General features: G+C 40.6%; 3 protein-coding genes across 3 annotated transcripts in view; 2 read left to right on the forward strand and 1 right to left on the reverse strand.

Annotated features, from left to right (window-relative positions):
- Window positions 1–3,368, reverse strand: part of FAM114A1 (family with sequence similarity 114 member A1) — a 30,952-nt gene extending 27,584 nt beyond the window's left edge. The window contains exons 1-2 of the mRNA XM_053976399.1: window positions 3,248–3,368; window positions 324–685 (exon numbers count right to left, since the gene is read on the reverse strand). Coding sequence (XP_053832374.1) covers window positions 324–677 — 354 coding nt within the window. The 5' untranslated portion in view covers window positions 678–685; window positions 3,248–3,368. The remainder of the gene's footprint in view (window positions 1–323; window positions 686–3,247) is intronic.
- A 3,349-nt stretch (window positions 3,369–6,717) lies between these two features.
- Window positions 6,718–13,659, forward strand: LOC128806690 (toll-like receptor 1). The gene is made up of 2 exons (XM_053976454.1): window positions 6,718–7,364; window positions 9,226–13,659. The coding sequence occupies exon 2, from the start codon at window positions 9,301–9,303 to the stop codon at window positions 11,248–11,250; it is 1,950 nt and encodes a 649-aa protein (XP_053832429.1). The 5' UTR covers window positions 6,718–7,364; window positions 9,226–9,300; the 3' UTR covers window positions 11,251–13,659.
- A 1,673-nt stretch (window positions 13,660–15,332) lies between these two features.
- Window positions 15,333–22,067, forward strand: LOC128806055 (toll-like receptor 6). The gene is made up of 3 exons (XM_053975267.1): window positions 15,333–15,578; window positions 16,162–16,305; window positions 19,479–22,067. The coding sequence occupies exon 3, from the start codon at window positions 19,555–19,557 to the stop codon at window positions 21,967–21,969; it is 2,415 nt and encodes an 804-aa protein (XP_053831242.1). The 5' UTR covers window positions 15,333–15,578; window positions 16,162–16,305; window positions 19,479–19,554; the 3' UTR covers window positions 21,970–22,067.
- The last annotated feature ends 350 nt before the right edge of the window (window positions 22,068–22,417 follow it).

The following is a 22,417-nucleotide window of genomic DNA, read 5'->3' on the forward strand; positions in this document are numbered from 1 at the left end:
AGTGTTAAGCCATTATCAGCATTCCATATTTAAATCAGGTTAAAAAACTTGTCTCAAGAAAGTGTTCACTAACATATCACCTCTACACAATGCAAGTTTCATTGCAACCAGACTTGAAAGACCAAATTAATATCATACTGGCAAAGTGAAATTAAACTATTCCTAGTTTTCAAAAGCTTGGTGTTGCAATTCAATGTATCCCTACGTAGGTTTTCCACATAACCTCCTAGGTTTTTGTGAAAAACAGGACATAGATGATACAAAATTCTGTCCTCACAATTCAAGGAGAGGAGGGCTTTTACAGAAAAGAAAGTATTGCTTACTGGATTGCTTTGCTCATGCAGCGTTTCTTCCAATTCAGGTTCTGCATCAAGGCTTACAGTTTCAATGCACTCTGTGGGCACGTCTTCAGCTGTCTCTTCACTGGAAGGCAGGCTGGAAGGCAGGCTTTCAACGAGCTTTTCAGTCAAAGGGCTTTCATTAATGACTACGTCTCCTTCCTTTCTATTATTAGCATTCTGAGTGACCTGTCCATGTTGATCTTGTGAAGACTCACGCAAGATCTCAGCTTCTACAAGGTGTGCTACTGATTCCTGAGGCAATACCTCATTGCTGGGCATTTCCATTACTTCAGGTTTTTCTTTAGATGGAGTGCCATCAGATAGATCTTCAGACATTTTCAATTCTAAATATAGAAAGTAAAGTCTTTTAGGTGCCATAAACATTTGTGTGTTTATTATAAAATACACAGTGCTTACCATATGCTACTGCTGAAAAACAACAGAGCTTCAGTGTAAGACCTCCTAAAGCATGGAGCCTGTGGCACATGCCTCACGCTGGCACTGGTATCAGAATAATACTGTAAATACTCCACTCACTCTGCAGGATCCCACTCAAATACAAAGAGCAGCATTACTGTTTTCCAAAATATGGTTTAGTGAGAGTGAAAGGATATTAATTTGTCTGGAGAAGTCAAATGTAGGAGTTTCCACATGGTTAATTTCTATATTCACTATATAGAATATAGTGAATATAGAAATAGAATATATTCTAGATATAGAATATATTCTAGATATAGAATATATTCTAGAAATAGAATATATTCTATAGAATATAGAATATATTTCTATATTCACAAGGGAGCCAAGCAGCTCTTGCTCTCCCTTTCATCACTGCAACATACACAGGTTCCTACAGCCTGCTGACTGATAGAGGGGAGGATAACTCTCTGTACCTAAAACTGTGGTGACATTCATGTGCTTGAGAAGGGGTATAACCTGTGAACATGACAGGCCATGGGCCTAGAGCCATTTCATAGACACAGCCATAGCATAGTCATTGCTCACACTGTTTCTGTATCACTTGTTCCACAGTCTTGCTCTTTGGGGAGTGCATCACTTCTCACCATCTTCTAAAATTCCAACTGTGTGATTAAACTTCAATTTTGAAGCCAAGGTAAGCTTGTATGAGGTAGTTACTGATTTTTTTTTTTTTTTCCTAAGTTATGAACCAGTTTTCTCTTATTTATTCCTTATCTTCCAATGTAATTTTGGAGGTATTTTCCACCATTGTACAGTCATCAGGCTGAGGATGCTGATGGGCAAAGATAAAGCCATACAGTAAGCTCTGCAGCTGATTAAGGAGTTGCACTGCCATAGTCCAGAAGGACTGCTGGTCTGTGATTAATAACACTTTTTTGTTGGTAACAACAGTATACTTGGCACTCAGAAACAATCCTTGACAGAGAGCTTGCAAAATGTTGAGTTACATGGCCTAAAAAGACTTGGTACTGTCCTCTCTGTAGATGCTGCTTTTTCATGGACTCTCATATTAATTAAACATGGCTCAAAGGTTTGCATCTGTCAGGAAGAATGGAGATTCTATGAGAGACTAAAGAACACGGGGGAAAAAAGGCAAAAAGCAAAACATAACTGGGATTTAGGAGAAATCTGCCTGAGAAGCATGTATTTAAATTAGTAAATTTTATTAAAGTCTATAGAACTGTATATATCTATAGCTTTAGTAGCCTGTTTATCTAATGTGAACCTAGATCACTTGTTTAAACAGTTCCAAGACTAGCACTTTGGATCAGTGAACAAGAAACATAAGTAAAAAAGTAAGCACTTGCTACCACTTGTAATACTTCAGCTTACACTGAACCTTAATTATCTTCAGAAAACTTGAATTCTGAAGTCAGAATATTTGCATTTGACAGTTTTCAATAAAAATTTCAGCAAATATTATAAAATGCTTTATTGTAGGGAAGTATTGCTATTGTTTTAACAGTACTCACTATGTGATGGGCAGCATCACCTAAGGAAAATTTTTGTATTTGTAAGTCAAATTCCATCATGAGATACGAGAATTCTCTATTAAAACCTGTAAAACCTTTACACACATACTTCATAATTTTGAACGGGCATTAGCTCTGAGTAAACCCAGCACTTTTTAAAGGATCACACAGACGTGCACATGGATTTTTGCAGTACTGCAAAAAAACTTTTGCAGTAATCTTTGGGTACCACTCGGGCCACGGTCCCTGCGGTTGCCTGCTGAACCTTCCTTCCAGGAGCACGGCACGTAACAGCAAATCACCGCGCCTGTCAGAACACACGAGCCGTGCTGCACCCGGGGTCAGCGTCATTCAGCCTTTCATCCGTGAGACTGTCCTGATCCAAACCAACTTGGACAGCTCCGCCCAAAGGGAATTACTCTACGGGGAGTTCGTGAGGGAGATGCTAAGGCCAGCCCGGACCGGTGGCGGGGAAGTGCCCGGCCCGCACCGACCAGCCGCGCTGAGGGGGCGGGCGGTGGCGGCACCTGCCGGCCGTCCGACTGAGGAGTTTCATCTCCCCTAGCAAGCAAAGCCCAGCTGCCGCCGGGCGCCTTCGGGCACGAATCACCGTCCCCGCGCGGGAAGGAGGAATAACTTTTTTGGCGATAGCACCTTGCTCCCCTCTCGCTCGACGCCCGCTGTCGCTTCTCCTCCGCGGGCCGCTGCGGGCACGGCGAGCGCAGGTGAACCTCCCCTGGCGCCCGCCGCCGGCAGCTTGCCCTGCCCCGCTGTCCTCTGCCCCCGGCGGGGCAGGAGCAGCCGGGGTGCCGCTCCCCCAAGCCCGCAGCGGCCGCAACTTCCCGCTTCTCCTTTTCTTTTTTCCCCTTTTCGAAATTCCCCTCTGGGACAGAGCTGTGTGGCGCAGCCAGAGTCAAAAGCGGCAGAAAATGCAGAAATCGCCGCGCTCCTTACCGCTCAGCAGTGCCCCGACCGGCGCGCCCCCGGCTCCTTCCCTTCCCCGCCCCGCCACGTCGACAGCAGCGGGGGGAGGAGGCTGAGCGGGCCAGGCAGCCCGGGCCGGGCCCCAGGGAGGAGGGAGGGCTGGCTTTTGTCCCTCATTCTCCTTCCGTCCGTGTGAGGCGGCCGCCTGTTGTAAAGGGCAGCGCCGCGCCGCTGCCGAGCCGTCCCCGGGCTCCAGGCTTCTCTGACCCAGCGCGGGGAGCTGCCCGGCCTCCATGCCCGCCCCTCACGGCTCTCGGCGCGGGGGACGCGGCGGGGCCCAGCGGGACCCCGCTGGAAGCGCCGGCCCGGAGCGTCGGGCCGCGCTTCCCTCAGGGCCGGCGGCGCCCCTGCATCCGTGCTGAGGCGGAAAAGGGGCCAATTTCATAGAATCAGAATATGCTGAGCTGGAAGGGACCTATCGGGATCAACGAGTCCAACTCCTGGCCCTGTGCAGGCCATCCCAGGAATCACGCCACGTGCCTGAGAGGGTTTCTTGGACTCGGACAAGCTTGGTGCTGTGGCTACTTCGCTGGGAAGCCGGTTCAGTGCTCAACCATCCTCTGAGAGAAAAAGTCAACTTAGTTGCTGAGCTGGCATAATTTTTTTTTTTTTTTTTTTTTAAGAAAGTCTAATCCTTTCTCCTTCCTCAAAGTGAGCGCTTACTGACCCGTGGGGGTGCGAAATCGAACCTAGATGCAGCTTTTCAGATACCGCTTGGCACCTCCGTTACGCTGTGTTTACCGGAAATGCCCCTGACAGAAGCTGGCGGTGCACGCATACATTTTCAGACGGATGATGAAACACTTGGTTGAGAAAAGGGGTTTCAGGCTGTTCCCAACAGCCCGTGGTTCTTGTTTCTGTGTAATTCCTCATACCTGTTCCTCTTTTTGCTGCCTCCTTTTAAGGCAAAGCGTGCCCTTTACAATGGTGAAAAGCAATATAGCATCATTTCTATCACTAGTGTTCCAACGAGAGAAGTTTTGACACAGGAGACAAACCAGCACATAGCGAGCCACTGAGGAGAGCTACTCCAAGAGGTCACAACAGCTCTCAGCAGTGTGTTTTACAAATACCGATCATGCTATGTGACTTTACCAGGCATAAGTCTCTGAAGTTTCTCAATAAGGTAGTTGGTAGTAGACCAAACGTTCGTAGCCCTACTTAATAAGTTTCTTTTGAAGGTCTTTCAGTGAGAATTTAAGTGTCAGGGAATGCTGGGTAATTTATTAATGTTAGATATATTTATTGAAAATGAATTCTAGAGTGGCCCTAGGGATTTCCCTCTGCTTTCCAGTGGAGCTCGTGGAAGAGTAAGAGCAGGGTCTCAGGAGGAATCATGGTAGCTGGAGATTAACCCATGACAGATAATAATTTTGACTGTAACATGGATCTTGCACTGTCAGTTTTGCAGATTCTTTACATTACCATGCAGTATATAATATAGTATTATTATGCATGTCACAGAACTGCAAGACATTATTAATACCATTGTTAATCACTGTTGTAACGCAAAGTTACCACCTGAGGGTGAAATTAACATTATGTGTACATGAATGTGGATGTCTGTCTGTTTGAATATAAGGATGCATACATTTTGTAAGTTCCTAAACTATTTTTTGAATTTAAGACTTTTACACTTGGCGTTTTCTAATTCAATTTTAATTAATTTAACTTGTATTTTTTCAGTATGGTAATATTGCGAATGGTTTTGGAATAAATAAGCATTAGAGATTGAACATTTCCACTCATCTCAGGTTTCACTGATGCTTGTTATTACTCTGTCATCATCTTTCTAATGGGTTTCAGAAAAGATACCTCCCTTTTAATAAATAGATAAATATAAATAAAGGCAAAAAGACATTTAACAGAACATGGAAGTATGCATGACATTCATGGACTGTATTAATCTACTTCCAGTGATTGCACTGGTAAATCTAGGTGGTAAATCTGAAGGGTTAATGGCATCCACTTAATGGTAATATGCTTATTTTGCTGTTTAACATATTGCTCGTCTGTCTTTATAGTACATAGACATACAAACAATGCCAGTGGCAGCTCATACTGTCACTGAATTTAAGAGATCCTCTGGAATAAGAGTCTCTACCTTACAGTAGATAATACAGGGTACCAATTGTACATCTGGTTCTGTATTCAGCAGAACAATATGTAGGCTATGTTCAAGCAGTTCAGCTGTTATGTTGCAAAACAGGAATGAATATTTGCTAGAAGCAAGGTATTAGGATGACATTAGGATTTTATCTCATCCTAAGGATGGATAGCAAAGTCTTTCCAGCTAAGAGCAGGCAACGGGGAGGTTTTTATGTAACATCATTATAAGATTTGGAAATCTGCTGTGAATAGTCTTGTCTGAATTGACAGAAATGGAGAATTAATCATAAAATCATAGAGTAATATTGTAAAACTTATCAGCATTATAGCAGTGAATTTTCCATATTCTGTTGCTTACTGCCTGTCCTATCTTTCAATTTCATTTTTGGATGACCTCTTTTCACTTGAGGCTGAGAAATTAAATATAATCTACAGAATAAGCCTCAAAGTGAAAAAGTAATTTTTTAGATTATTTCCTCTGCTTCCTGAATAATTGAAATATTAAATTATGAATGTGTTACGATATGCTAACCCAGAAAGGTAGGTTATAGTGTGGCAGTTCTGTATTTAGATCTCAGCTATGGTGGAATTTCTAACCAACATTATAAAGAAATAAAGAGAGACTGGTTTATGTCTCTGCCAGGACAATAGCCCTGTGTTTGGCCATTCAGTACCAAAGTCACTGCTCTGTTTTAATTAAAAAAAAACCAAACAAACCACACCAAACTCCTCTCAATGTTTCCATGTTCACTGTTTAACCCAATGACAAAACTGCTGGAGCAGGAGAGGGATTATTATTCCATTCCCATTAAATGGAAATTAAACTAAGACAAATGGTACTTCTATAAACCAGCCTTGATAAGAGTCTGACAACTAAATTGGTATAGCAAGATGGATGAAAAATTACAATAATGCATAGAGACTTAGATCATTATTAAGTTCAGATAGGAAGGTGTTTGAATTTCATATTCAAAAGAAGTACTTATTTTCATATTAATTTAATTAAGGTAGAAAGTTGGTAAAAGGATTCATTTTTCTCCTGTTTAATATATTGCAAAGCATAAAGCCACAAAGTTTAATAATAATAGAACAATGGGGATATTACAGTAATGTTGTATGTGAAAAATACATCTGGAGAAAAGCAAATGCCATTTCCCAAGCTGTCAGTAGATGGCACAAACATGTATATAAAAATTTGGGTGTTCCTAAGTATTGTTACTCAGTAGGATAGAGTTACAGGAAGTTCTTTTTTTGCTTTCCTGAAAACATTTTCTGCTTTTTCGGACAGCAGGGATTTCTGGTGAGAAAGTTTTAATTTTGTTGACTTTGTGCTGTTACTAGTTAGCTGGAATTGTTTTATATTCTGTTTGGAATTATATTCTTATTGGAAAATGAGCCTTGTTTTCCATAGCAAGTGTATGGTGTTCTTTCAAGTGTATGGGTAAGCAACGATGGTGAAGTTGCTTGTGTTTGGAATATTTATGCAAAAACCTGTACAAGTAGCAGTCTCTTTTTATTGGCACTACACCCATAGTTAAGTGGGGCAGAGCGATGGCAGTGGTTTTTCTACAGTTTTCTACAGTTCAGGAACTGGGTCTAACCTGATCATGTGTTTCATCCTTGTGAAAGGCATGTTTGTAACATTAGAGATTTTTGCTATGTTGGTAACGTGTGAAGTGCATGTCTTAACACTGTACTGTCATAGCTAAATGTATTCTGTATATTTCTTATATTGAAGTTTAGTCAGTTTATAGCAGTTTTATATTGGAAAAACTCTTAAAACCTCATTTTTTAATTTCTCCCCTTGCTCTTTAAACAACAGGGCACTTTCTTGCTATGTCTTGGCTTGCCTACCTTCCTGGATTGCTTTTCTCAATTAAGCTTTTTTTATCATGTTTGAAGACATGAGGATACCTCTGAATTAAAAGTGATATGACTATGAAGGATAATTTCTACAGTATTAACCTCCAAATCACAGGTTATATGTTATAAAAGTTTTTACTTGTGTTGCTTCCTATGATATTCTAAAGAAATTTTGATGGTACTCATAAATAATTTGACTGAATGCTAGGATATATGAAAGAGAAAGAAAATAAAACACATGTAGAAGAATCCTATCCTTTTTTCATCTAGTCCATGGATATTGCTGAAATTTTATTTGAAGAAGGAATAATGATTTAAAGGTAGATATTTTTTTTCAGATTTCTCTTGAAGCTACATATTTTAAACACATAAATTTATAAACACATGAGCAGAATTGCCTAAACAATCAGAAAAACAGGACTGAATATGCCCAAGTGCCTTTTGAGGGCTGTGATGCATATAATTTTTCCAAATGAGATTTTGGAAAAAGGCTGGAAAAGTTTTGCCATATCACCCCCCAGTTTCTAAGATTTCCAAGCTTAGTTTCATGCATTCTTTAAAAAAGAACTCAGTGGACTTTTTTTTTTTTTTTTTTTTTTTTTGTTAGATAAATAGAACATGTATTTTTCCCCAGTAATTCTGAGAAAGCTTGTGGAATGGTTAATGGTGCAGTGAATGTAATCTTTGAAGTTCCAAATCAGTCTGTCAGGTGATAGCTACTGTCTCATTGTAGAGTCATTAGAAATATATAAACTTGGAATTTAACCCCTTCAAAAAGTTGAAGGCCTGTGCAGTCATTAATAAATACTATGGGAAACTTCAGGCAACACTATGATTTAAAATTAATGGGAGGGAAGAGGAAAGAAGAGGAAATGAAAAGATATTAGAAATCTGGAAAGCAACTTTAAATAATATTTACACATGTAAAAGTGTTAAAACCAAGTTCTTACCAGTTCCTCTTTTAGAGGGGTGGTCTAATGGATTTATGCAATACCTAAAATGAGATTTAAGACGGTATTCTCAATGGCTGACTTAAACAAGGGAGGCTGGCTATCCTAAACTGCTACATTCAGAAAGAAAAAGTGACCTCTAATAGGGAAAACCAAAGTAAAGACACACTTACGATTTTTTTCTCTTTGAAGTCTGTTTAAATAAACCTCTCTTTCACAACAGAGATTTTTGAGGTCAGTGTCCTTAAATCAGGGCTGGATTTTGTGTACAGAGGTTCTACAACTGATATATTTTTGTGTAGCCTGCAAATATTCCCAGTGTGTCTGGTGTTCTCTTTGTACACATGTCAAACGAGATGTGAGCACCCCACTTTCAGAGTCTAAATTCAGGAAATGCTTAAGCTCAGACAAGAAGTGGACCCTGCTGAGGACTTTCCCAAGGCATAAATATCGATCATTCTACCCTCATCTGCATTTCCCCAGTTAAAAGAAGCACTGGTGATCCAATCTCAGCTATCTAAAGACATTCAACTTTTGATTCAAGCTCTTGAACCTCCGTCCTATGTTTCAGTCCAAGTGTTGCTGTCAAAAGTCCATTTTTAAAAAATGTCTCTGAGCCCAGTTCACATCACTTAACAGAGAATCTGAGGAGAGTATGACATGTTGACACTAGTTATTGTACTTTCTAATCAAAGTGTATTACACAGTTTAGGAAGCCTTCATAATACACTGTATCACAGCAGTAATTCTGTAAGTAAGCAGCAAATTTTAGACACCTATGAAATCAGACATGTTTTGTAAAAAACTGACTCCTTATTTGTTGAATACACCATAGTTGCCAAATAAAAAATTCAGTGGTCTGTTAATAAAGAATGTCTCTCCTGAATGATTGTAGAAAATCATTGCTTTTTGAATCAAACAGAGAATGAGAAATTGGAACCTTAAAAGAATCTCTCTCTGATGGTTCCTGCACAGCTACTTAATAATACAATCTGTTTTTTGCTTGTGTTTCTTTATTTTCCGCAGGATTAGAACAAAGATGGACAGTTAAGAAAAGTATTGAGCATCTCCAAGTAAATAGAAAACTGTGTGACACAAAATATGAGTTTTCTTAGAAACGTTTTTCTTTATAAGTGTCTCTTTGCATTAACTTTTTGGAACCACGTCAGCCTGTCTGTGGAAGATGAACTCTTCACATCTGTTTCTAACAATTTTCCAGAAGATGATTCTAACCAAAAAATCAAGAGCCTGCCACTCCTGTATACAAACAGTAATCAGTCCAAAGCTGATTTTGATTGGGTTGTGATACAAAATACTACAGAAAGTCTGTCATTGTCAGAAATCACAGATGACAACGTGGAAAAACTGATAGCTTTATTATCTAATTTCAGACAAGGATCCAGATTACAAAATCTGACACTGACAAATATGTCAGTGGATTGGAATGCTCTTATGGAAATTTTTCAGACTGTATGGCACTCATCCATTGAATACTTCAATACTAACAATGTAACACAACTGTCAGATGTTGAAAGTTATAACTTTGACTATTCAGGTACTTCTATGAAAGCATTGACGATGAAGAAAATTATAATCACGGACATGTACTTCACACAGGATGACCTATACAAAATATTTGCAGACATGAATATTGCAGACATGACAATAGCTGATTCAGAGATGATTCATATGCTTTGTCCTTCATCTAAGAGTCCCTTTAGATACCTAAATTTTTTAAAGAATGATTTAACAGATTTTCTTTTTCAAAAATGTGACAACCTACTTCAGCTGGAGACATTAATCTTGCAGAAGAATAAATTTGAGAGCCTTCGCAAAGTAAGCTTCATGACCAGCCGTATGAAATCACTGAAATACCTGGACATGAGCTACAACCTGCTGCGCCACGATGGAGCGGACGTGCAATGCCAGTGGGCTGAGTCTCTGACAGAGCTGGACCTGTCCTCCAATCAGTTGGCGGATGTTGTGTTTGAGTGCTTGCCAATCAACGTCAAAAAACTCAGCCTACAAAACAATCAGATCAGCAATGTCCCCAGGGGGGTGGCGGAGCTGAAGTCCTTGGAAGAGCTGAACCTGGCATCGAACAGGCTGGCCGACCTGCCGGGCTGCAGTGGCTTTACGTCCCTGCAGTTCCTGAACATAGAGATGAATTCAATCCTCACCCCATCTGCTGACTTCTTCCAGAGCTGCCCAAGGGTGAGGGAGCTGCAGGCCGGGCACAACCCGTTCAAGTGTTCCTGTGAACTGCAAGCCTTTATCCGCCTGGAGAGGCGGTCGGGGGGGAAGCTGTTTGGCTGGCCGGCGGCGTACGTGTGCGAGTACCCAGAAGGCTTGCGAGGAACGGAGCTCAAGGACTTCCACCTGAGCCTGCTGGCCTGCAACACGACGCTCCTGCTTGTGACAGCTCTGCTGCTGACGCTGCTGCTGGTGGCTGCGGTGGCCTTTCTGTGCATCTACCTGGATGTGCCGTGGTATGTGCGGATGATGTGGCAGTGGACGCAGACGAAGCGCAGAGCTTGGCACAACCCTCCCGGAGATCAGGGGGCCGTTCTGCAATTCCACGCGTTCATTTCCTACAGCGAGCGCGATTCGCTGTGGGTGAAGAACGAGCTGATCCCGAACCTGGAGAAGGGGGAGGGCTGCGTCCAACTGTGCCAGCACGAGAGAAACTTTATCCCCGGCAAGAGCATTGTGGAGAACATCATTAACTGCATTGAGAAGAGCTACAAGTCCATCTTTGTGTTGTCTCCCAACTTTGTGCAGAGTGAGTGGTGTCACTATGAGCTGTACTTTGCCCATCACAAGTTATTCAGTGAGAATTCCAACAGCTTAATCCTCATTTTACTGGAGCCAATCCCTCCGTACCTTATCCCTGCCAGGTATCACAAGCTGAAAGCTCTCATGGCAAAGCGCACCTACGTGGAGTGGCCGAAGGAGAGGAGCAAGCGTGCCCTATTCTGGGCTAACCTCAGGGCAGCCATTAACATTAACCTGCCAAAAGCTGATGAAAACTTGTCTGAGGAAACAGATTAAGAAATCTTTCTATTGGAGTTTCATCTGTTTTTTCTTAGTGAAATAATAAATTTGATTTCCATTCATTGTAAATGTATTTAACATTTTGTTACACAATCTTGTTTCTAACTTGTTATCTGTGTTGCCTCTTAACTGTAGTCAAAATTCAATTCACCTTGTTGCAAATCTCTTGAGATAGAAAATTGCAAATGAATTTGAATGTGGATTTTGAAATATTACTTGAAATATTGTAGTGAGTTTTTCTCAGCAGAATAAGATCTGGAACAGTTAGTATCGTCCTGTGGAAGAATGGTTCAGCTGCTGGATAGTTTGCAGAGCTGCTTTAATCACAAAATTTAGACAGCTTTGTCAAAGGAGATCTTTTGCTAAAATTGGTTCATGTGAAAGAAAATTAAGGATCCTGAGAAGGTACCTGAAGTCCAGAGCTCAAAATGGTTGCCAAATAGTCTTTGCTCAGATTTGGTGGATAAAAGGATAGGACCCAGATACAGAAATTTGTGAACTTTGGACATGCCAAAAACAAGGACTGAGCAAGGAAGAAAAGGTGAGGCACTTCACTTTTTAGCTTGGCATTACAACAATGGAGAAGCAGTGAATTGACAGAGCTCTCATACCCATAGAGTCCTGGTACCATTTTGACCCTGAGAGATACCTTGACCAGAGTAGGTGGGAGGGCATCTGCAGTAACAGAACTGCCTTCATCATATTGTCTATGTTTTGAGAAACTCCTGACATCTCTAAATCATGCTTTTGTCCCCCTAGCTTTCTACTTTTTGTCTTCTTATCCATATATCTTACTTTATGCTTATTATTAAAAGAATCTGTCCTTTTCTGTTGAAACAGTATCTCTTCTAGCATGGCTATGACTTGTGGTCAGAAAGTCAATAGAGCTTGAAAAATTTCCCAGGTCTTGAGACAGCAGGTAATTTAATAGTTTATTCACTGAGTTAGAAAAACAAACTACATTTACAATATGTGCTTTCCTTTACATAAATATAGCAGGCCCCTCTGTCTGTACTTATACTGTTTTAACTTCAAGAAAGCATGGCTGGGCTCAGGCAAACATTTACAACTGCTGAAGATGATGACTCTTCTTTGCCCCAACTTCCTCTTTGCCCCAACAAGGACAGATTGTTTGAAATACCAGAGCTAGATGACCATCAAGCAGGAAGTTTCCCTTCAAAAATGTTTTTCAACATGTATTTGAGAGAAAAAGGGATGTTATTATGAAATCCTCACATAGTATAGAATGTTTACATTTTATCTTATTTCTGTCTTCCATTACTAGCAAAAGGTTTTAATTTTGATGCTTGCCTGAGGTCTAAGTAGGCTGAGATTTCTTGATCTGAAGCCTTGTCCTGTGAGTGACTGTTTATGACCTGTAGAAGAAAGGTCAAATTTAACACCTTTAGCTCTCTCATCCCACTTAGTCTCAAAATTAATATAACACACCTGTTACCAAATTGCAGACATTTCATTCAGGACTATGGAAATGTTTTCTCTGCTTCCTCCTTCCCCTCCCACTACTGCTTCAGTGTATGACTCATTTAACCCTTTGAAAACTGAAGATGCTTGTTTTGTCTATCCCTTTCTCACAACCAGGGACAGCTGGATTATGTGGTGCCTTGCTTGAAAATTTTCTTCAAAAGCCTCAGAGTTTTAGGCCAGTAACTGTTGAACCTCTGCGATACAATTAACATCCCCTTGTTTTGTGTAACCTTAAGAACTCATCTGGCTTTCTCTGGCTGGAAGACAGAGAAACCCTTTGAAAGTCAGAGAGTTTCCAAGAAACCTTCCTGCTACTCATGTGGGAGACATTACCATTACCAGAAATAAAGGAGTAGAAGGCTTTAACAAGGCACGCAAGGTTTGTTTGCCACTTTGGAAAGAACTTGGAACTATGTGACCTCAGGGAATATAGCTGATGTTGTGATAAGCAGAAGTATATAATTACAGTTCTGTGGTATTGCAGGTTTCTGGATTCCAGAATCCTCGAGTGAATAAGTTGGAAAGAGTGGCTTTTAATGAGCATGGACATCAATTAAAACTTGTACTTTCGAACCAGAAGCCCACATACTATTATCTTTTTTTTTCCATATGTGCCAAATAATTGATTAAACAGCTAAGTGTGTAATGAATCTATAGAGCTAATTTTTCTGATTCCACAAGAGAGAATGAGTTTCTCGAGTGTTATTAGAATATTTCAAACAATTATCTCACTCTCTGTCATACTCTCAACCCTTTCTATAAAACCAGCTTTAATTCATGAAGAATTTTTTATGTGTTCATGGGGCTATGTGTAGTCTTTCAGTACAGTTTATCTGCACAGTTTGGAAAGGGACTAACCTCTTCTGTGCAGCCTGGTGATGTGTGCCTGCATTTGGTTCTGCACTGAAATGTCTTAACTGCTGCTGCACTCCAGTTATCAGGCAAAGGGAGTGTGTAAATGTGTTCTGATGTCAGATACTGTATCAGAGCAGATTCCTGGCATTTGATTAGTCATCTTGGTGACTGGCAGGAATGCTATTTTTACATACATAAAAATATCAACATACAAAACTGATAACATGGGAGTTAAACACCCTCCAAAACCTGAAAAATGTGCAGGATGAAATGGAAGTGTAAAAATGTAAATGTTTTTATGTATACTTAAGTAGTGTATAGTATAAAGGAAACTGGCAGACAGTCAGACTTGACACCATGTGGGTTGCATGCTGAGACCTCAGCTCTTTAGCTTTAGAAATGTTACAAAACATCTTCACTGAACTTCAGCTGCAAAGAGGTAGAGGAAGGAAAGGCACTCAGGGAAAATAATGGGGCTCTGTGGGAGATTCTGCTGAGAGGACGGTTCAAAACTTCTGTGAAACCCATGTTTTTACTCAAGTCTTTGGTTAGTTGTATTTTTCTTTTGGAAATATTTGCTGAGATTGACTATAACGCTCATTAGTAGTCACTGTTTTGTCACGAGAAAAGGGTATTTATAATCAATAAGTGAGAAAATTGTGTATTCTGCAAGGTGGCTCTGGGTTACCAGTTTGATTTCCACTGCTTTGATCCTTGTGTCTATTTATACCAAAGCAAAATAGGCTTGAGCATAAATGTAGTACAGTATCTGCTCACTATGACTTGTGGTGGCATTTAGCCTTTTTTTCACCTACTTGACATATGATAATTACAGTTAAATTCCTTGATGTGACAAAACATCAGCTTTGCAAACCTTTAATTATTGTATTAACTTTTCATGAGTGCTTTGATGAGTTCATCTGTTGTGAGTATGCTTTAACCCCATGTCTTGCACATGTAAGTTCCCTTCTGCAGTTCTTGTCAGAGAGATTCTTCACACTTTTGGCACAGTGCTGGTCCTGAATAGCTTTTCATACCTGGCCAAGAGTAGTTGTGGTTCCTCTCTGGGTAAATAATGATGAAATACGGGCAGAAGTGTGAAATGACTTTTTCTGAACATTGATAGAATAAACTGCAACAAACCCCAGCAGTGTAAAATTCAGAAATGGAACAAGATATCTGCATGAACATAAGTGAGCTGACTATGGAAAAGATGGTATGTAGCTGGTACATTTCAAGATGCTTGAACAGAAATACATTGCTTTAGTTTTTGCCTGTCATGAAAAATGACCAAATCAGTAAATTGAAACCAGCCCCAAACAAAACTTTGGTGAATTGGTTAGTAAAAATAAATTATGCAAGGTTCCTAATGGTTTAACAGAGGTATTCAGGAGTATCAGTTTCATTGTAACTATCCACAAATTTTTCTTTAGGGCAAACTGTTTATTTGAATGTATTATAAAGGTTCATAAAGAACGGTGATAAAAAAATAAATCATACTACAACTAATAGTTGTGTGTGCACTACAGTCAGTTCTGATGAAAGCTGATAGTGTATTTGATTTTGTCCATGCAGCAATTTTTTTTCTAGGAATTATATTCAAAGTAAAGCTGCCACTGTTTTGGCTAATTGTGATGTCATTGTTCAGTCAACAAGTGCCTTACTCTATTCAGTATCATGGATTAATGCCTAGCAATAGGAGCGTCTCTTTTAACTTGGAGTCTAGATGGAATCAGCTGGCAAACACTCTTGCTGCTTATTGAGAAACATTCATGATCCCTGATCTTGTCATGGGTCACAGATGCTGATTTTCTCCCAGGCTCATGTCCCTGTTCACAATATTAACTGAATGGCTGCTTTCTTGGATTCCTTCAGCCCCAGATTGCCCTCTATTGTCATATTCTTTGTGGCTTCATTACAGCCATCTTGTCATAGGGAATATTCTCTTAATTTTTATAATTTTTTGGAGGAAGCCACAATGTGAGGTATCCTTGATAACCATTCTAGTGTAAAGATGATTGGCCTGTAAAAGTTTTTAACTGTGCCAGTTTGCCCCTGTTACTAGCTTTTGAGATACAAGCTTCTGTCATCCATCAGTGTGCTACATTAACTACTCTCTTTGATGAGCAAAAAATTTTGGTAGGGTAGAGTTCTGCAAGAGATCTTAATATGAACAAAAGTTGTCATTGAGGGTTCTGCTTCCTCTTTTCTGTGTGTGCAAAGAGGAGATGCAGTTGACAGATTTCTAGAACATCTGTGTAGCATCAGAAGCAGGCTTGAAATTAGAAATGCAGAATTAATTGAACAGTCTTGCCAAGGGAAATATTCTACTTACAGATAGGTTTATTTCCTCCTAAACCAGATAGTTATATAAATATTACAGAAGTAAATGTATTGTTAGTTTGAGCTATTAAAAGTTTCCTTTCATTGTGCTCTTAATACCTGCATTGTAAGGAGGTTTACGGAGATTTACTTAATTCTTATAATTGTATATCTTGTTTTAAAAAGCCCTGAGTTTTTTGGGTGGGTTTTTTTTCGTTTTTTTTCTTTTTTTTTTTTCTTCCTAAGGAAGGTAATTATTGGGGAATTAGCATCTCATGTGAGATTCCCCACCCTGAAGATTACATATGTTTGAAATTCTATTTTGAGGATGCTAACCAAGTATGCAGAGGACTTTTGCTGGTTCTTCAACTTGAATTCCATGCACAAAAGGTGGGTTATATTTGCATCATTATTTATAATAATTTTCTCTTTGATATATATATCTTGGACTTCATCAAATCTCAGTGCTGGTGTTTCTTTAATGCTGGAAGATACTCTTGCATTTTGAAGTTTCAGTGAAAACATTCATCTGAATTTCAGCAAAGAGGAAAGGGAGAAAAATAATTTGATATGGCAGTTTTAATTCTCAGCCAACTCTAATTTAACACCATTCTAAAACAGCACTGGAGAGATAACCCTTGATCCTTACTATTGCTTTTCTAGATACATTTGCTTTACTCTTTGACTGTGGCACTCTGCAGGGCTGTAGAGTGTGGCTTGTCCCTTGTTGCAGTATCTGGCATAGCATGTACAGTAAATTAAACTCATCTGGTGCTGGAACATGTACAGAGAATATATTTCTGGTTTTTTCTCCCTTCAGAACATTTCTTGCTTTATTACTGACATCCCTTTTGCCTGGGAGGAAGTTCCTCCAGATAGTTCTAGATCAAAGTTTCTTTGATTCAAGAGTTATATTGTTTATCAGCCTGGACTCTGAAGAACAGAATCAACTGCACTTTGAAGGAGCTGGGCCAGATCTCCTTGTCTTGTTTTGTCTTCAATTGGTACTGTACTTTGACCAACCATCCCCAGAAATGAAGCTTCATTTCTTTTGTGTCTTCAGATACCCTAGCACAGCTTTCTGAAGGCGTAATTTGGCCTCTCTATTGGATTCAATAGATGTAGAAATACTTTAGTGACTTATTCTTTTAATGCTTTTGGTGATGTTAATTGCATGTATTTTTGCTTTACTTAATTAAGAAAAAAATTGATTAAGCCTGATAGGAAACTTGGATGGGAAGGGTTGAGTTTTGATATCAGTTAGTAAAATTATTAGGGACTAGCACCCATTATAACATACAACTGGAAAAAAAAAAGAGGTATTGGTTTCTATTTAACAAACGATTACACAGGGACAGAATTTTAAAACTTTGGGATTTTAGATATTTTTAACAGAAAAAATCAGAGCAGAAAATAAAACTGGGGATGTTTGTCTCCTGAAACTGTTTATGAGTTGTTTATGCTTCATATTGTCTGTGTGTTTTGTTTAGTGCTTGCCAACAAGAGAGTAATGCCCAGGTCATGGTTTTTCAAAAAAGGACTGATGCCTCTCCTGGCCCATGGAGGATATTGATAGGCATGACTAGATATTCATTCAGCTGGACTATATCCACAAAATCCTTTCCTCCTTGGGTTCTTGATACTTAGAACTAGATTAATCATCCCTCACTATTTTTAGAGAGGTTCTTTGTCAAGTTCCACTTATAGGAAAATGTAGGAAATTTCATAGGACACCTAGGAAATTCTGGAGTCTTTGTAATGTCTAGTGTTTTCTTTCAGATTTTGGGTATCACTGCTTCATGCATAGTGCAGTCATGATGTAGTATTACCATTAGTATGCTTTTGGTCAGACTGATATTACAATATTCATTTGTGTGGAGTGTGGAGGGTTGACCCTGACAGGATGCCAGCTGTCCACCCCAGCCGTTCCATCACTCCCTTCCTTAAGTGGACAGGGAGGAAAATATAAAATGAAAGGCTTGTGAGCTAGGTAAGGGCAGAGAGAGGTCACTCACCCATTACTGTCACAGGCAAAACAGACTCAACCTGGGAAATTTATTTAATTTATTACAATTTAATCAGAGTAGGATAATGAGAAATAAAATCAAATCCTAAAACAGCTTCCTCCCAGACCTCCCTTGTTCCTTGGGCTCAGCTTCACTTCTGAATGCTCAACCTCCTCTCCCAGTGGCACAGGGGGTCAGGGAATGGGGGCTGTGGTCTGTTCATCACTTGTTGTTTCCTTCTTGTTCCTCCTCACTCTATTCCCCTGCTCCATCCTGAGGTCCCTTCCACTGGAGATAGTTCTCCATAAACGTCTCCAGTGTGAGTCCTTCCCACTGGCTGCAGTTGTTTGAGAACTGTTCAGTATGGATCCCTTCCATGGGGCACAGTCCTTCAGGCATGGGCTGCTCCAGAACGGGTCCTCTGTGAGGTGACAGTCCTATCAACAAACCTGCTCCAGAGTGGGCTCCTCTCTCCACAGCACCACAGGTCCTGCCAGGAGCTTGCTCCAACATGGGCCTCCCATGAGGTCACAGCCTTCCTCCTTCAGCCATCTACATGCTCCAGCATGGGGTTTTCCATGGCTGCAGGTGGATCTCTGCTCCATCGTGGACCTCCATGGCCTGCAAGGGCACAGCTGCCTCACCATGGGCTGCAGAGGAATCTCTGCTCCAGCACCTGGAACACCTCCTCCCCACCTTCTGCACTGACCTTGGTGTCTGCAGAGCTGTTTCTTCCATATATTCTCATTCCCCTCTCCCAGCTGCAGTTGCTCTTCCCAGCACTTTTCCCCCCTTCTTCACCATGTTATCTCAGAGGCACTACTAATGCTGTGGATGAGCTTGGCCTTGAATCCAGCTGCTGCTGGCTCTATGGAGCACAGAGGAAGCTTCTGGCAGCTTCTCACAGAAACCAGACCTGTAGTTCCCCTGCTCCCAAAACCTCACCATGCAAACCCAATACAATGGATGGTATAATTCCTCAGAATTCTTGGCTTATTGGAAAAATGGACCCTTATGTCTTTGTGCTATAGCAAGGGCAAAGCTGATAATCTGGCCCTGAGAGGGTGCATGGCAATGTCCAGGGTCTTTGGGATGTGAGGAAGAATATCCTTTGAGTGAAGAGGTTGTTTTTGCACCAGTTCCTGTGAAGGTGGTTTTACTGGAGTTTTGTTCCCAAATTTGTGTGAACTTGGGATGTATAGAAACAGCAGATGGAGGGGTTGTTTTGTTCTCCTTTATTCATAAATGCATTGATGTTGGTTTGTACCAGTTTTGTATTTTTTCATGATTGTTGAGAAATTTGTATTTCTTAACATCTATGTGTTTGTAACATACCAGTGGCATCCTGCCCATCATAAGAGAATCAATTTATATTTGACTGAGTCAATAATTAGACTTGAAGAATGGGACTGAGAACGATGGGTAAGAACTGAAAACAGGAGTATATTAAATTTTTTTTATTACATATATTTTACATTTAATTTTATTTTCACAATAAAAAAGCAACTTCAACCATTCAACAGAAATTCATTATATTTCATATATTTTTTTTCATAGGGCTGGACTCATCAGTGAGACATATTGAACAGAAAACAAAGATACGCTTCTGTGTTTCTGTGTTTCTTGTCTTTACATGATAAAGCTGGATAGTATTATGAGATCCCTGACAAATATCTATGTCTTTACTTGTGCCTTTACATTCACACTATGGAATAATATCCAGCCAACTGTAGAAGATGAATTTATTGCAAATTATTCAAGCAATTTACTAACTAAAGTTCCAAAAAACACTCCAGTCCATACTCAAGTATTAGATTTATCACATAATAGGATCTCTGGACTTAGTATCTCAGATTTTATTCATCTTTCTGACCTTCAAGTATTAAATCTTTCTCATAATCTAATTACGATGCTTGACTTTAGTGTCTTTATTTTTAATGAAAATTTAGAATACTTAGATTTATCTCATAATAATATTTCAAAAGTTTCCTGTCTAACTCTTGCGTATCTTAGACATTTAGATCTTTCTTTCAATAAGTTTACTGCCCTGCCCATCTGTCAGGAATTTGGGAACATGTTTCACTTGAAGTACCTTGGATTAAGTGCTACGATGATACGAAGGTCAGACTTCAGGTATATCAAACATTTGCAGCTGCACACTGTCTTCCTGAACTTGGGAAACTTTTCACTGTATGAACCTCAGAGTCTGACAATCTTGACTACAAGGAACCTCCACATTGCCTTTGCAGCAAACCAAAACTTCATTTTTTCCCTCTTGTATGATGGAATGAGCACTTCAGAAAACTTAAAAATAGTTAACTTAAGATATACCTTGAGTTACAAAGATTTCCCCTCTCCACCTTTAATGCTTCTGAAGAAAATCAAGACAACAGCTCTCACTCTTGATGCTGTGGACTTACAATGGGCTATCATCCTGCAAATTTTTGTGTTTATTTGGTATTCACCTGTGGAACATCTGACTGTGAGAAATTTGACTTTTAGGGGACCACTGGAGGACCCATCTGAATATGCATTTCTACCCTTATTAAGCTCTGTGGAACAATTAATCTCTTTGGATGGCTCCATGAAATCATTAACTTTGGAGCATGTTCGTAATAAGGTTTATTATTTCAACCAGGAGATTCTATACAGACAGTTTTCAGAGATGAATATTGCCAATTTGACAATAGCTGATGCATATATGCCACACATGCTTTGCCCCAATAGAACAAGCTCATTTCAGTATATAAATTTTTCTCACAATGCCCTGACAGATGAGTTGTTCCAGAATTGTGGCACTCTCATGGATCTGAAATTACTTATTTTGCAGAAGAATAAATTTGAGAGCCTTCGCAAAGTAAGCTTCATGACCAGCCGTATGAAATCACTGAAATACCTGGACATGAGCTACAACCTGCTGCGCCACGATGGAGCGGACGTGCAATGCCAGTGGGCTGAGTCTCTGACAGAGCTGGACCTGTCCTCCAATCAGTTGGCGGATGTTGTGTTTGAGTGCTTGCCAATCAACGTCAAAAAACTCAGCCTACAAAACAATCAGATCAGCAATGTCCCCAGGGGGGTGGCGGAGCTGAAGTCCTTGGAAGAGCTGAACCTGGCATCGAACAGGCTGGCCGACCTGCCGGGCTGCAGTGGCTTTACGTCCCTGCAGTTCCTGAACATAGAGATGAATTCAATCCTCACCCCATCTGCTGACTTCTTCCAGAGCTGCCCAAGGGTGAGGGAGCTGCAGGCCGGGCACAACCCGTTCAAGTGTTCCTGTGAACTGCAAGCCTTTATCCGCCTGGAGAGGCGGTCGGGGGGGAAGCTGTTTGGCTGGCCGGCGGCGTACGTGTGCGAGTACCCAGAAGGCTTGCGAGGAACGGAGCTCAAGGACTTCCACCTGAGCCTGCTGGCCTGCAACACGACGCTCCTGCTTGTGACAGCTCTGCTGCTGACGCTGCTGCTGGTGGCTGCGGTGGCCTTTCTGTGCATCTACCTGGATGTGCCGTGGTATGTGCGGATGACGTGGCAGTGGACGCAGACGAAGCGCAGAGCTTGGCACAACCCTCCCGGAGATCAGGGGGCCGTTCTGCAATTCCACGCGTTCATTTCCTACAGCGAGCGCGATTCGCTGTGGGTGAAGAACGAGCTGATCCCGAACCTGGAGAAGGGGGAGGGCTGCGTCCAACTGTGCCAGCACGAGAGAAACTTTATCCCCGGCAAGAGCATTGTGGAGAACATCATTAACTGCATTGAGAAGAGCTACAAGTCCATCTTTGTGTTGTCTCCCAAATTTGTGCAGAGTGAGTGGTGTCACTATGAGCTGTACTTTGCCCATCACAAGTTATTCAGTGAGAATTCCAACAGCTTAATCCTCATTTTACTGGAGCCAATCCCTCCGTACCTTATCCCTGCCAGGTATCACAAGCTGAAAGCTCTCATGGCAAAGCGCACCTACGTGGAGTGGCCGAAGGAGAGGAGCAAGCGTGCCCTATTCTGGGCTAACCTCAGGGCAGCCATTAACATTAACCTGCCAATATCCAGTTAAGCAAATGAGTAGGAGAGTGATGCTTCACCTGCTAGTAGTATAAGTATGTGAATAACTGACTTGGCTTTTTTGCATTAAACTCTGTTAGTATTTTTTTCTGTTTTCTTGCAATGTCCCCAGTTTGTTGCGAAATGTGGCACATATAGAAATTGCTATTGCTTATTCAAGCCATCCAAGTAGTCATAAGTCATCTCTAGTTGCCCGTCATCAATGAAGAGAATGAGAGAGAAATTTTCATAAAATTGACCTTATTTTTAGGTTGCATTTATTTTGGACTTCTCCTGTTGAATGCTATATTTGAAAGTAATAAAACTAATGGTCTGTTTGGTGTCATCAGGCTGCCAAGGCATACATTTAATCTTTGTTCTGACGTGAATGTTGTGAGGTTAAGATTGTAGGGATCTGCTTTTTTGTTTTTAAATAAATAACACAAAGAAGAAAACTCTTG

Source organism: Vidua macroura, chromosome 4 (assembly GCF_024509145.1).
Source record: "Vidua macroura isolate BioBank_ID:100142 chromosome 4, ASM2450914v1, whole genome shotgun sequence".
NCBI lineage: Eukaryota > Metazoa > Chordata > Aves > Passeriformes > Viduidae > Vidua > Vidua macroura.

What these genes read in the sequence shown, in the direction of transcription:
- LOC128806055 (XM_053975267.1), top strand. Translation starts at nt 19,555, where the DNA reads ATGATAAAGCTGGATAGTATTATGAGATCCCTGACAAATATCTATGTC.
- LOC128806690 (XM_053976454.1), top strand. Translation starts at nt 9,301, where the DNA reads ATGAGTTTTCTTAGAAACGTTTTTCTTTATAAGTGTCTCTTTGCATTA.